Here is a 15,622-nt window from a genome sequence, read left to right as displayed (position 1 = left end):
AGTTAGCTAATTCCTTTATCTCTGACGCCGTTTTTCATTTAACCAAGCTAACGGCTAAGAATTCAGGTTTTGCCATTCTGGCGCGTAGGGCGCTATGGCTTAAGTCCTGGTCAGCAGACGTTACTTCAAAGTCTAAGCTTCTTAACATCCCCTTCAAGGGACAGACCCTATTCGGGCCTGGTCTGAAGGAGATCATTTCTGATATTACTGGAGGAAAAGGTCACTCCCTTCCTCAGGATAGGTCCAATAAGTTAAGGACCAAACAGAATAATTTTCGTTCCTTTCGAAACTTCAAGAGTGGCGCAGCTTCAGCTTCCTCTAATGCAAAACAAGAGGGAAATTTCGCCCAGTCCAAACCAGTCTGGAGACCTAACCAGGCTTGGAACAAGGGGAAGCAGGCCAAAAAACCTGCTGCTGCCTCTAAGACAGCATGAAGGAGTAGCCCCCGATCCGGGACCGGATCTAGTAGGGGGCAGACTTTCTCTCTTCGCTCAGGCTTGGGCAAGAGATGTCCAGGATCCCTGGGCATTAGAGATTGTTTCCCAGGGATATCTTCTGGAATTCAAAGGTTCACCTCCAAAGGGGAGATTTCATCTCTCACAACTATATATAAACCAGATAAAGAGAGAGGCATTCTTACGTTGCGTTCAAGACCTACTGGTTATGGGAGTGATCCACCCAGTTCCAAGGGAGGAACAGGGGCTGGGTTTCTATTCAAACCTGTTTATAGTTCCCAAAAAAGAGGGAACTTTCAGACCTATCTTGGATCTCAAGATCCTAAACAAATTTTCAGGGTCCCATCCTTCAAGATGGAGACAATCCGAACCATCCTCCCTATGATCCAGGAGGGTCAATATATGACTACCGTGGACTTAAAGGATGCTTATCTCCACATTCCGATTCACAGAGATCATCATCAGTTCCTCAGGTTCGCCTTCCTAGACAGGCATTACCAGTTTGTGGCTCTTACCTTCGGGTTAGCCACGGCACCAAGAATCTTTATGAAGGTCCTAGGGTCCCTTCTGGCGGTTCTAAGGCCGCAGGGCATAGCGGTGGCCCCTTACCTAGACGACATTCTGATTCAGGCGTCGACTTTTCAAATCGCCAAGTCCCATACGGACATTGTTCTGGCCTTTCTGAGGTCTCACGGGTGGAAAGTGAACATAGAAAAGAGTTCTCTCTCGCTCCTCTGACAAGAGTTTCCTTCCTAGGAACTCTGATAGATTCAGTAGAAATGAAAATTTTTCTGACGGAGGTCAGGATATCAAAGCTTCTAACTTCCTGCCGTGCTCTTCATTCCAGTTCTCGGCCGTCAGTGGCTCAGTGTATGGAAATGATCGGCCTAATGGTAGCGGCAATGGACATAGTTCCGTTTGCCCGCCTACATCTCAGACCACTGCAAATTTGCATGCTCAACCAGTGGAATGGGGACTACACAGATTTGTCTCCTCTGTTAAATCTGGATCAAGAGACCAGGGATTCTCTTCTCTGGTGGTTATCTCAGGTACATCTGTCCAGGGGAACAAGTTTCCGCAGGCCAGAGTGGACTATAGTGACGACAGATGCCAGCCTTCTGGGCTGGGACGCAGTCTGGAACTTCCTGAAGGCTCAGGGTTCGTGGACTCAGGAGGAAGCCCTCCTTCCGATAAACATTCTGGAACTAAGAGCGATATAAAATGCTCTTCAGGCTTGACCTCAACTAGCTGCGGCCAGGTTCATCAGATTTCAGTCGGACAATATCACGACTGTAGCCTATATCAACCATCAGGGGGGAACAAGGAGTCCCCTGGCAATCTATCCATATCCCAGGAGTAGAGAACTGGGAGGCGGATTTTCTAAGTCGGCAGACTTTTCATCTGGGGGAGTGGGAGCTCCATCCGGAGGTATTTGCCCAACTGATTCAACTATGGGGCAAACCAGAACTGGATCTGATGGCGTCTCGTCAGAACGCTAAGCTTCCTTGTTACGGGTCCAGGTCAAGGGATCCCCAGGCAGCGCTGATAGATGCTCTAGCAGTGCCCTGGTCCTTCAGCCTGGCTTATGTGTTTCCATCGTTTCCTCTCCTCCCTCGTCTGATTGCCAAGATCAAGCAGGAGAAAGCTTTGGTGATTTTGATAGCGCCTGCGTGGCCACGCAGGACTTGGTATGCGGATCTGGTGGACATGTCATCCTCTCCACCATGGACTCTGCCGCTGAGGCAGAACCTTCTACTTCAAGGTCCTTTCCAACATCCAAATCTAATTTCTCTGCGTCTGACTGCTTGGAGATTGAACGCTTGATTTTATCAAAACGTGGTTTCTCAGAGTCGGTCATTGATACCTTGATTCAGGCTCGAAAGCCTGTCACTAGGAAAATCTATCATAAGTAATGGTGTAAATATTTTCATTGGTGTGAATCCAAGGGTTACTCGTGGAGTAAGGTCAGGATTCCTAGGATACTATCTTTTCTCCAAGAAGGATTGGAAAAGGGATTATCGGCTAGTTCCTTAAAGGGACAGATTTCTGCTCTGTCTATTCTTTTGCACAAGCGTCTGGCTGATGTTCCGGATATTCAGGCGTTTTGCCAGGCTTTAGTTAGAATCAGGCCTGTGTTTAAACCTGTTGCTCCTCCATGGAGTTTAAATTTAGTTCTTAAAGTTCTTCAAGGGGTTCCATTTGAACCCTTGCATTTCATAGATATCAAGCTTTTATCTTGGAAAGTTCTGTTTTTAGTAGCTATCTCTTCGGCTCGAAGAGCTTCAGAGTTATCTGCCTTGCAGTGTGATTCCCCTTATCTGATCTTCCATGCAGATAAGGTAGTTTTGCGTACCAAACCTGGGTTTTTTCCTAAGGTAGTATCTAACAGGAATATCAATCAGGAAATTGTTGTTCCGTCACTGTGTCCTAATCCTTCTTCAAAGAAGGAACGTCTGTTACACAATCTTGATGTGGTTCGTGCTTTAAAGTTTTATTTGCAAGCTACTAAGGATTTTCGTCAAACATCTGCATTGTTTGTTGTCTACTCTGGAAAGAGGAGAGGCCAAAAGGCTTCGGCAACTTCTTTCTTTTTGGCTGAGAAGCATAATCAGTTTAGCTTATGAGACTGCTGGCCAGCAGCCTCCTAAAAGAATTACAGCTCATTCTACTAGAGCGGTAGCTTCCACATGGGCTTTTAAACATGAGGCCTCTGTTGAACAGATTTGTAAGGCGGCGACTTGGTCTTCGCTTCATACTTTTTCTAAATTCTACAAATTTTATACTTTTGCTTCCTCGGAGGCTATTTTTGGGAGAAAGGTCTTACAGGCAGTGGTGCCTTCCGTTTAAGGGCCTGCCTTGTCCCTCCCTTCATCCGTATCCTAAAGCTTTGGTATTGGTATCCCACAAGTAATAGATGAACCCGTGGACTGGATACACCTTACAAGAGAAAACAAAATTTATGCTAACCTGATAAATTTCTTTCTCTTGTGGTGTATCCAGTCCACGGCCCACCCTGTCACTTTAAGGCAGGTGTTTTTATTTTTAAACTTCAGTCGCCACTGCACCCTATAGTTTCTCCTTTTTCTTACTTGTCTTCGGTTGAATGACTGGAGGTGGGGGTTAGGGGAGGAGCTATATAGACAGCTCTGCTGTGGGTGTCCTCTTGCAACTTCCTGTTGGGAAGGAGAATATCCCACAAGTAATGGATGAACCCGTGGACTGGATACACCACAAGAGAGAGAAATTTATCAGGTAAGCATACATTTTGTTTTTCTGATGATAGCAAATTTTGCATCTCATTTGGAAACCAAGGACCCAGAGTATGGAGGAAGAATGAAAAGGCACACACTGCAAGAGCTTGAAGTCCAGTGTTAAGTTGCAACAGTTTGTGTTGATTTGGGGAACCATGTCATCTGCTGGTGTTGGTCCACTGTGCTTCATTAAGTCCAGGGTCAACGCAGCCGTCTACCAGGAGATTTTGGAGCACTTCATGCTTCCTTCCACAGACGAGCTCTATGGGGATGCTGACTTCATTTTCCAGCAAGACTTGTCACCTGCCCACACTGCCAAAAGCACCAAAACTTAGTTCAATGACTGTGGGATTACTGTGCTTGATTAGCCAGCAAACTTGCCTGACCTGAACCCCATAGAGAATCTATGGGGCATTGCCAAGAGAAAGATGAGGGACATGAGACCAAACAATGCAGAAGAGCTGAAGACCGCTATTGAAGCATCCTGGTCTTCCATAACACCTCAGCAGTGGCACAGGTTGATAGCTTCCATGCCACGCCGCATTGAGGCAGTAATTGCTGCAAAAGGGGCCCAAACCAAGTACTGAGTATATACAGTATGCATGCTTATACTTTTCAGAGGTCCGATATTGTTCTATGTACAATACTTGTTTTATTGATTGCATGTAATATTCTAATTTTCTGAGATTGTGGATTTGGGGTTTTCATGAGCTGTAAGCTATAATCATCACAATTATGACAAATCACAGCTTGAACTATCTTGCTTTGCATGTAATGAGTCTATCTCATATATTAGTTTCACCTTTTAAGTTGCATTAGGGAAATAAATGAACTTTTGCACGATATTCTAATTTTTCGAGTTTCACCTGTATGTCTGTGATTTCTGAACAAAGGGGATCCCAGAGAAGCATTTACAACCATTTGAGCCACGATTGCACAATTTCAGTATGTGAAAAAGATTTTTTTTATTTGATCGCATTTGGCGGTGAAAAATATACTGAAATGGGCCTAGATCAATACTTAGGGTTGTCTTCTAAAAAAAATAATAATATAGTTTTGATAGGTAAATATAAAAAAGGCTCTATTTCTGTTTAAATGGAGTGATAGCAAAAATGCTAAAAATACTCTTTGGGAAAGTTTTTTTAGTCTGAAATGCCCGGTCCTTTAAGGGGGTAAACATTGAGTATTTCTAAATTCAGGATAAAATTTAGAAACTATTTACCATGGGTGTTTTTTGGTGGTTGTAGATGTGTAACAGATTTTGGGGGTCAAAGTTAGAAAAAATTTGCTTTTTTTCTCATTTTTTCTATCATTTGTTATACTTTTTTATAGTAAATTATAAGATATGATGAAAATAATGGTATCTTTAGAAAGTCTATTTAATTGCAAGAAAAATGGTATATAATATGTGTGGGTACAGTAAATGAGTAAGAGGAAAATTACAGCTAAATACAAACACAGCAGAAAAGTAAAAACAGCCCTGGCCCTTAACGGTAAGAAAATTGAAAAACGGTCTGGTAACTAAGGGGTTAAAGGGACTTAAAACCCCAAAATTGTCATTCATGATTCAGATAGAACATACAGTTTTAAACAACTTCCAATTTACTTCTATTATCAAATGTTATTTGTTTTCTTGCTATCCTTTGTTGAAAAGCAGGAAGGTAAGTTCAGGAGTGTTCACGTGTCTGTAGCACAATATGGCAGCAGTTTTGCAACAATGTTATACATTAGTAAGATGGCAGCACTCTTTTCTGCCATGTAGAGCTCCAGAAAAGTGCACGCTGCCTATCCAGATATCTCTTCAACAAAGAATAACCATAGAACAAAGCAAATTTGATAAAATAAGTAAATTGGAAACTTTTATAAAATGATATTCTCTATCTGAAAAATGAAAGAAAAAATGTGGGTTTCATGTCCCTTTAAGTATAAACGAACAATGTCCTCCAGTTTCTAAAATTTAAAATGGACCTTTATTGTACAGACATAGATCCAAAATCACTTCAACATTTCGGCTAATCCATGCCCTTTATCATGCTAACCCAATGTTAACCCCACCTGTGTTTAAAATAGTTTCACACAAGTGCTACAATCACACACTTTGGTGTTAAAAAAAAATACATTTTGGTCAAAAATACATTTTAACATACTTTCTCCGTTGCCACCTCTCCTAGGGATTTTTACTTCTTCAGTTATCTGGAAACGCAATTGGCTTATATTATGCCCTTTTTCCTCCGCCCATTTATTTTCCTAGACTTTTTTTTTTTTTTTTGCCACTCTCTTCAATCTTCCAATAAGAACCTGGGCCAGCTTGCGTCCTTGGAAGAAACACATACACCCCTTACTCGTATGGCACGTGTGCTAGATATTTGATGCGTCTTCAGAGTCTGCCCCGGGTTATGATTGGAAGATTGAAGAAAGTGACTAAAAAAAAAAAGTCTAAGAAAATAGATGAGGGTAGTAACAGTGACACGATTATAACTGTTTGTAAGATATTACTATTTTAATACACGCATATTACATTAAACTTATGAATGAAAGTGCCATTAATTTGGAAAGATGGTTCACATGCAGTGTAGAGTTTAAACAAAGTTTACCATAACTTTAACCCCTTAATGACCGGACCATTTTTCAATTTTCTTACCCTTAATGACAATGGCTATTTTTACATTTCTGCAGTGTTTGCGTTTAGCTGTAATTTTCCTCTTACTCGTTTACTGTACCCACACATATTATATACTGTTTTTCTCGTCATTAAATGGACTTTCTAAAGATACCATTATTTTCATCATATCTTATAATTTACTAAAAAAAAATGATAACATATGAGGAAAAAATGGAAAAAACACACTTTTTCTAACTTTGACCCCCAAAATCTGTTACACATCTACAATCACCAAAAAACACCCATGCTAAATAGTTTATAAATTTTGTCCTGAGTTTAGAAATTCCCAATGTTTACATGTTCTTTGCTTTTTTTGCAATTTATGGGGCAATAAATACAAGTAGCACTTAGCAATTTCCAAACCACTTTTTTTCAAAATTAGCGCTAGTTACTTTGGAACCCTGATTTCTGTCAGGAATACCTGAATATCCCTTGACATGTATATATTTTGTTTTAGAAGACATCCCAAAGTATTAATCTAGGCCCATTTTGGTATATTTCATGCCACCATTTCACCGCCAAATGCGATAAAAAAATTTTTGTCACAAACTTTAGGTTTTCCACTGAAATTATTTACAAACAGCTTCTGCAATTATGGCACAAATGGTTGTAAATGCTTCTCTGGGATCCCCTTTTTCAGAAATAACAGACTTATATGGCTTTGGGGTTGCTTTTTGGTAATTAGAAGGCCGCTAAATGCCGCTGCGCACCACACATGTTTTATGCCAAGGAGTGAAGGGGTTAATTAGGGAGCTTGTAGGGTTAATTTTAGCTTTAGTGTAGTGTAGTAGACAACCCCAAGTATTGATCTAGGCCCTTTTGGTATATTTTATGCCAACATTTCACCGCCAAATGCGAGCAAATAAAAAAAAAAACTTTACATTTTTCACAATTTTAGGTTTCTCACTGAAATTATTTACAAACAGCTTGTGCTATTATGGCAGAAATTGTTGTAAAAGCTTCTCTGGGATCCCCTTTGTTCAGAAATAGCAGACTTATATGGCTTTGGCGTTGCTTTTTGGTAATTAGAAGGCCGCTAAATGCTGCTGCGCACCACACGTGAATTATGCCCAGCAGTGAAGGGGTTAAATTAGGTAGCTTGTAGGGAACTTGCAGGGTTAATTTTAGAGATCAGCCTCCCACCTGACACATCCCACCCCCTGATCCCTCCCAAACAGCTCTCTTCCCTTCCCCACCCCACAATTGTTCCCGCCATCTTAAGTACTGGCAGAAAGTCTGCCAGTACTAAATAAGAGTTTTTTTTGTTTGTTTTTTTTAAATAAAAATAATAAAATATTTTAGTTGTGATGGACCCCTGCCTTAGCACCAACCTCCCTGATCCCCCCCTCCAGCTCTCTAACCCTCTCCCCTACCTAATTATCGCCATCTTGGGTACTGGCAGCTGTCTGCCAATACCCAGTTTGGCCCCACAAACCAAAGTATTTTAATTTTATTTATAACTTTTATTTTTATTTTTAATTATTTCTGTAGTGTAGCAGCCCCCCCACAATACCCCCACCCCTCCCCCTCCCAGATCCTTTTATATGTAAAAATTTTTTTTACTTTTTTCCCCTTCCTTCCTTCATTGGTGTCAGTGTGGCTAATGTGGACACGTGCACTCGCGCCCCCATGCACACGCGCGCGCATAGTGCACGCGCGCACACGTTCCCTCCTCCCACCCGGACAACGGCACCATCGCTACCGGTGCAGAGAGGGCCACAGAGTGGCTCTCTCTGCATCGGAGGCTTGTAAAGGGGTATTGCAGGATGCCTCCATATCGAGGCATCACTGCAATACCCTCAGAGCTGCTGGAAGCGATTGTGATCACTTCCAGCACTCTGTTAGACAACTGACGTACCAGGTACGTCTATTGTCATTAACAGTTAGTTTTTGCATGACGTACCTGGTACATCAGTTGTCATTAAGGGGTTAATAACATGGATTGCAGAGGTTGTCTTACATATTAAATAAATGGAAATAAAGTATATTTTGCCAATCTGGGGGTGATAAAGTCGCCTTAAATCATTGAGTTACAATTGCTGCACCCTAGACAAGGGTAACAACCCCCCTCTAGGTGCACCAATCAAACTCTATTTATATTTCTTTTTGCTACCTAAATCTGCCTTAACTAAACTGTCTTTAATACTCCCTCCTCTTCTATTGGCTGGCATTGGAAAATTAGCAAACTCTTATTTCAGGATAGCACATTATCAAAATCTACCAATGCTTTCTAAGGAATATATTTACTCATTGACTCCTTGTGTTAAACTGGGAAACAAATTCCATTCTCTCCATTAAAAAAAAAAATTAAAAAACAATTGGGCCCTTTTTGGTATCTGATTAGTCTCACGGATTCTCTGCAGTTGTTTTTCAACCAAAGATTTTGGATAATTTCTTTTGACAAATGTACGACTCATCTCCTCATCACATAGTTTGTCGTCACTCACTATCCTTTGAACTCGTAGCAATTGGCTTCTAGGAATCGATTTAAAGATAGTGGATGAAAATTATCAAACCTTAAAGTATTATTTTTATCTGTAGGTTTAGAAAAATTATCTGTTAAACATTTACCATCCTTCTTGTATATACTCGTATCAAGAAATTGTATTGATTCCTTTCTAGAGGTTAATGTAAATGTGATCCCATTCACCAATGTATTCAGATCAGAGACAAATTATTCCAGGGATCCAATGTTGCCATACCATATGCCAAGTACATCTTCAATAAATCTCCACAAGGTGGCACCGTTTTCCTAGGAACATTTGCTTCCATACACATAGGTTTCCTAAACAAATAAGTTAAAAAGACATGTTATGACCATATTTGAACAATAGGAGGTGATATAACACAAAAAAAAGTGTGTGATTGTAGAACTTTGTAAAACACAGGTGGGGTTAACATTGGCATGATAAAGGGCATGGATTAGCCGAAACATTGCTGTGATTTGGGACCCATGTTTGTACAATAAAGGTCAATTTTAAATTTCATAAGCTGGAGGACATTGCTTGTTTATACTAAATTTGGGGCTTGGTAAGCCTTATCCGTTTGCTTCAGTGATTTTGTGGTGTGTCCACACCTGTATTTCTCATACCTCTTGTCATTGGCTCACCTGATGTGTTCAGCTAGCTCCCAGCAGTGCATTGCTGCGCCTTTAACAATGGATACCAAGGTAATAAAGCCATTTTGTTAATAAAAGTAAATTGGAAAATTGTTTTAAAATTGTATCCTCTGTCTAAATCATGAAAGAAAAATTTTTGGTTTTATGTCCCCGTTTAAGGTCTGATTTTTGGGTGGTTATTTTGAGTAATCTTGGCCTCTTTGCATTGTTTGTAGATTAGTTCTATATGGATATAATTTCCACGTTTTGGGCTAGATTGGTGGAGCGCTATTTTAGCAAATTTGCCTGTTTACGGGCGCACGCTAAATGACCAGACATTACAAGTGACTGATTAATGCTCCCGCTAGCTCACAGGAGCACTTTGCGCTTAGCACAATTATTCAGAGGTCAGACCTCTGGTTAATGAAACAAATGTGCCCCAATTGCCCCCCAAATAAAGTGGGTAGTTCTTTTCAATAAATAAATATGAGCATATTTGTTTGTTAATTTTTTTTAAAAAGCAGTTATAAGGGGTTAAAGTTAGGTGATGTGGGGTGTTTAAAGAAAAAAAACCATAATTGAAAGTTCCTTTACATAGAGAGGAATGAGGACTGATTTTGTACTGTAAATATATATGTATAATGCTTATATGCATATATATTTATTTGTGTTAAAATGTGTACAGTATATATTTATTTTTCTGCCCAATGCTGCACAAATTGCCCGCTGCGCTAGGTGCTTTACCGTGTTTCACAGCAAGAGAACGAGGCTCCCATTGGAGCCCACAGAGACGCAATCTCATGAGTGCAAGGCTTCCAGGCAATGCAAAAGTGACCCAGCGTAAATTTGCACTGGTATTACTGAGTGGAGTGCAAATATTGCACTCACGAAAGGGCAATGTTGTGCTCCACTTGTAATCTAGCCCTTTATGTTTTATAATTATAATTTATATAATTACTTGTGGCTGCGTTTAAATAGTTGCTGATAATTATCAGAAGCCGTTTAGGTTTAATTTTTCCTTTTTTATTGCTTACTGTTCCTCAATATCAGCCATGGTTTACTATTATTGTCTCTTTTTGAAATACAATCCGCTAAACAATAATTTGCACTTTGAAAATTATTTACATGTGCTAAGACTTGCCCAAAACTTATGTCTCACAAAAGGAGACAGTAAGGCACAAAGATGGAGCAAGATAATTAATGGTAAAAAGAAAAATTACAAACATTGTAATGTTCAGATTGATCCCTTTGTGCAGAGTCCAAAGAAATTATGTGTAAAATTAGCAATCTTGATAAGTGTCAAACAATTGGGATGCCATTTGTATATGGGCAGGATGGGTATACTGGGCATGTTTGCTCAATGACTTTTTTTTATAGTATTTTGTTTTAAAGGGACAGTCAACACCAGAATTTAAAAAAAAAAAAAGATAGATATTCCCTTTATTACACATTCCCCAGTTTTGCATAACCAACACAGTTATAATAATACACGTTTTGTTTTACCTCTGTAATTACCTTGTATCTAAGCCTCTGCAAACTGTATTCTTATTTCAGTTCTTTTGACAGACTTGCATTTTAGCCAATCAGTTCAATGTTATCTATGTAAAACACATGAACTAATGTCCTCTAGTGGTGAAAAACTGTCAGATTAGAGGCGGCCTTAAAGGTCTAAGAAATTAGCATATGAACCTCCTAGGTTTAGCTTTTACTAAGAATACCAAGAGAACAAAGCAAAATTGGTGATAAAAGTAAATTGGAAAGTTGTTTAAAATTACATGCCCTATTTGAATCATGAAAGTTTATTTTGCACTTGACTATCCCTTTAGGTTTTCTCATTCATTGAGAGTGCCTTAATCCAATTTGGCAAGATTTGTATCTGAGTCCATTAGAACTGTGTCAGAAATTATTTTCTATATGATAAATGTCCAACACCTTTTACAACTGGGTTTTAACAGTTCTCATAAAGTAAAGTGTACAAGGTTTAAAACATCATTATTTTGTTTTATACCTTTCAGATCGCTAATGGCATTATGTTATCTTCGGATGCCTCTCTTTCTGCTGCTATTGCCTTACAACATGTTAGAAGTTTGGGATTACCCCGGTAAGTTTGTATTTGGGACAAAATTACCTTGACTCAACTGTTATCCACTTTAAATATGTTTTGACCCTGCAAAGAGGCTAAGCACATTGAAAGTTGCCTATAATTGCATGCTCTGTCTGAACCATGAACCTTTTCATTTTGCTTTTCATGTCCCATTAATTCTATTTACCCCCTATAGTGATAACTGTTTTTTGCTTCAATTTTTTATATTGCAACTAATTTTAAGATTAGCTTTGTTAAAAAATATAAAATTGTAATACCTTTTTGTGATCATTTGTATTTTTTATTTACAGGGTGCTGTACATTGCTGTTGGCAATCTAGATACTAAACCAGTTGTGGATAATGATGGGTACGTGATTTGTAAAGCTTACTTCTTTATATTAAAACAAAAATATTTTCTAATTCTATTATATAATAAGGCTAGAGGCGTCCGCCCCATAAGGTATATACTAACATTCAGTGATTTTAGCAAAAAAGAAAGTAAGTCGCCTCAAAGGTCCAATAATTAAAAAAAAAAATGTTTGTTTTTTGTTTTGTTTTTACAATTTCTTAGAACATATTCTGCTATGTGCAGAACATTGGAATGTGAAATATTTATGAGTAAATAAACAGTATAACACGTTATTTAAAATTGAATATTGCATAAATGTTTTTACATGTTTTAATCTACTTAACTGCAAAGGGCTCCATTGCACTTATGTGTCTATACATATGTATTTATGTGTGTGTGTATATATATATATATATATATATATATGTAGATATATATATATATATATATGTGTGTGTATATATATATATATATATATATATATATATGATATAAAAAGTCTACACACCCCTGTTGAAATGTCATGTTTCTGTGATGTAAAATAAGGAGACAAAGATAAATCATTTCAGAACTTTTTCCACCTTTAATGTGACCTATAAACTGTACAACTCAATTGCAAAAGTATGTATATGTGTGTGTATATATATATATATATATATATATATATATATATATATAATCTGTAAATAAATATATACATATTTAAATACATATGTATACATCAGGGCTCAAAGATTCCAGGCGCCTGGTCGCCCATGGCGCCTTAATTTTGGTGCCTAGCGACAATGTTTTGATGTCCAGTTGTTTCCATTACCGTCCCCTATACTACCGCCATGCTGCCCATTAGTGTTTCCCACATGGAGGCTCACCGCACTGTACTACAAAAAGTCCTTTGGTAATGCCTTCGCAACTCGCGAAGCACATTGAAACGCTTAGCTGCCTAGAGTGCGCTGGTCCCTGCAGTATTAGTCTACTGGGGACCCGGTGACAGCAGCTTCCTCTCGGATCGATAGCCCAGAGGTACAGCATGTCCCGGGCTTCCTACTTCGTCTTACTGATGAGAAAAAGTTCTTCCTCAACTTGTGTTTTGTGGTACAGAAAGCTGCTGCCATCGGCCATTAGTGTGATTTTAATCCGAGACTCAAACCTCCTTGAGCCGGGAACCTCTGCCCGCTTAACCCTTATCTCCCTCCCCTGGCGCTCCTAAACCCGGTGTATCTGTAGCCTCTGGTGCTAAACAATAACTTCATAAGAATGTCTGCAGTTGTAAATGCTGCAGGGCAGCACACAGGAATGTCCGCTATTCTCATGTAAATGAGTTAAAAAGCGCCAACCTATACTGCACGGGCAGCACAAAGGAATGTCTGCAATTCTGCTGTAAATTAGTTATACAACACCAACTTTACTAAATTGTACAATAATTGTATAGCTGGGGCAGCATTTGTGTTGTACATTTTTGTTGTAATAAAATACTGGATACCTTTCCTTTTTAAACACACTCTCATACATGAGATATATATATATATATATATATATATATATATATATATATATATATATATATATATATATATATATACATACATACATACATACATACATACATACATACATACATACATACATGCTATTAATTGCTGAATCCTAGATTTTGGACAAATTTATCATGCCATTGTATGTGTGTGTGTGTGTGTATATGTATATATATATATATATATATATATATATATATATATATATATATATATATATATATATATATATGTATATGTATATATATATATATATATATATATGTATATGTATATATATATGTATATATATATATGTATATATGTATATGTATATGTATATATATATATATATATATATATATATGTATATGTATATATATATATATATATGTATATATATATATATGTATATATATATATATATATATGTATATATATATATATATATATATATATATATATATAATCTATCACAGATGAAGAGCACTCTCACTTCGAATCCAACTGCCAGGGTGCAAACAGCGAATCAATAATTATAAACAATGGAATGCACTCACTGGTTTTTTTAAACAAACGTGTTTTTTAAAGTGACGTTTCGTGGACCGTATCCACTTCCTCAGACAGTGAAACACGGTGACCAACAAACTTTTATAACACACTTATCCAATAAAACACAAGCCCCACCCCTAATTAGAGCAAAAAAAACGCAAAGTGATAGTAATAACAGTATTAAACAACCCTGTGTCATGTAGTTTTCATAGGTTCAAAATCGTGTTGCTAAATTGTGTAATTAGATCCTCAATTCACTACTGAGGAAACGGTATCAAATAACATGAGCAATGCAGTGACATAGTGCACATAAATTATCATGTAATAGTGCCTAAAGCAACACACATATACAAACAGACTAATCAGAAAACATTAAAAAATATATACACACATGTACCGTTTGCAGCAACCTAGGTACGTTAACGAGCGGATCAGTTGTTTTGTTTATACAGCTGATAGTCGGCAGTGACGTCACACACATGCTTGATGCGACGTGCTCTTCCAGTCTGTGTATCAGATGGCGGATCGTAGCGGTTGTATCCGCTGATATCTCTTGATAAAGTACTTTTTTTCTGTCCCCATATTTGTTATTCTCATGATCGTGTTGATATGGATTGGCTACAGTTGATGTTTTCGTTCATATGGTATACAGCTCCTGATAATGACACATGGTTAACGTACCTAGGTTGCTGCAAACGGTACATTTGTGTATATATTTTTTAATGTTTTCTGATTAGTCTGTGTGTATATGTGTGTTGCTTTAGGCACTATTACATGATAATTTATGTGCACTATGTCACTGCATTGCTCATGTTATTTGATACTGTTTCCTCAGTAGTGAATCGGGTAAATAGTTTCCAAAAAATCAAATTAGCTGTGCACTTTTTTACCTTGAAAAAGTGTCCCCTGCTTGCCAGTAGACTCCCAGGCACCCCAGAAAAGTGGCCCCTGCTAGCCAATATGTACCCAAGCACCCCGGGAAAGTGGCCCTTGCTAGCCAAAAAAATCCCAAGCACCCTGGGAAAGTAGCCGTTGCTTGCCACTAGCCACCCAGACACCCCAGATTTTCTTCATTCCCTTGATATTCTTTGTTGGAGGAGCAGCAATACATTAGTGGGAGGTCTCTGTACACAGTGGGTGATCCAATGACAATAGGCATATATGTGCAGTCACCAATCAGCAGCTAGCTTCTTACAATGCCTGAACCTACCTAGGTATGCTTGTCAACAAAGAATACCAAGTGAACAAAGCAAATGAAGGAAAAAGAAGTACATTTGAAAGTTAAGTTCTTTAAAATTGCATGTTTTATCTGAATCATGAAAGTTTAATTTTGACTTTACTGTCCCTTTAAACGATATAATGGAATCTGACACCAGTGAAAACGGCACAGATAACTTAGTCAAATTCAAAATTATGCTATAGAGGGTGCGGGGAAGAAGACACGTACAAACATATGTGGTGGGATTGCGAAGAAATTAAAAAAAAAAAGCATTATCTTTCAAACCTACTTGGCAAACTACTAGACGAAAATATACACATTACCATTTCCCAAGCCCTAGTACATACTAAACTTCAGAAATACAACAAAGACATAAACACATTCATCAGAATTATTTGTACAGTCATTAGGACCTGTATAGGTAGATACTGGAAGAGAGGAG

The 15,622-nt window shown here is 38.2% G+C and overlaps 1 protein-coding gene across 5 annotated transcripts in view; it reads left to right on the top strand.

Moving 5' to 3' along the window:
- Nucleotides 1–15,622, top strand: part of HDAC10 (histone deacetylase 10) — a 236,388-nt gene that overhangs the window by 95,538 nt on the left and 125,228 nt on the right. For all 5 annotated transcript variants that reach the window (XR_008402807.1, XM_053716638.1, XM_053716639.1 and 2 more), the window contains exons 16-17: nucleotides 11,481–11,566; nucleotides 11,860–11,916. Coding sequence is in view for 4 of the 5 variants with exons in the window: in XM_053716638.1 (XP_053572613.1) it covers nucleotides 11,481–11,566; nucleotides 11,860–11,916 (143 nt within the window). In the remaining variant the exon portion in view is untranslated. The remainder of the gene's footprint in view (nucleotides 1–11,480; nucleotides 11,567–11,859; nucleotides 11,917–15,622) is intronic.

Source organism: Bombina bombina, chromosome 6 (assembly GCF_027579735.1).
Source record: "Bombina bombina isolate aBomBom1 chromosome 6, aBomBom1.pri, whole genome shotgun sequence".
Classification (NCBI taxonomy): domain Eukaryota; kingdom Metazoa; phylum Chordata; class Amphibia; order Anura; family Bombinatoridae; genus Bombina; species Bombina bombina.
Note: the sequence above shows the minus strand (reverse complement) of the source record. Positions and strands in the feature narration are given on the sequence as shown.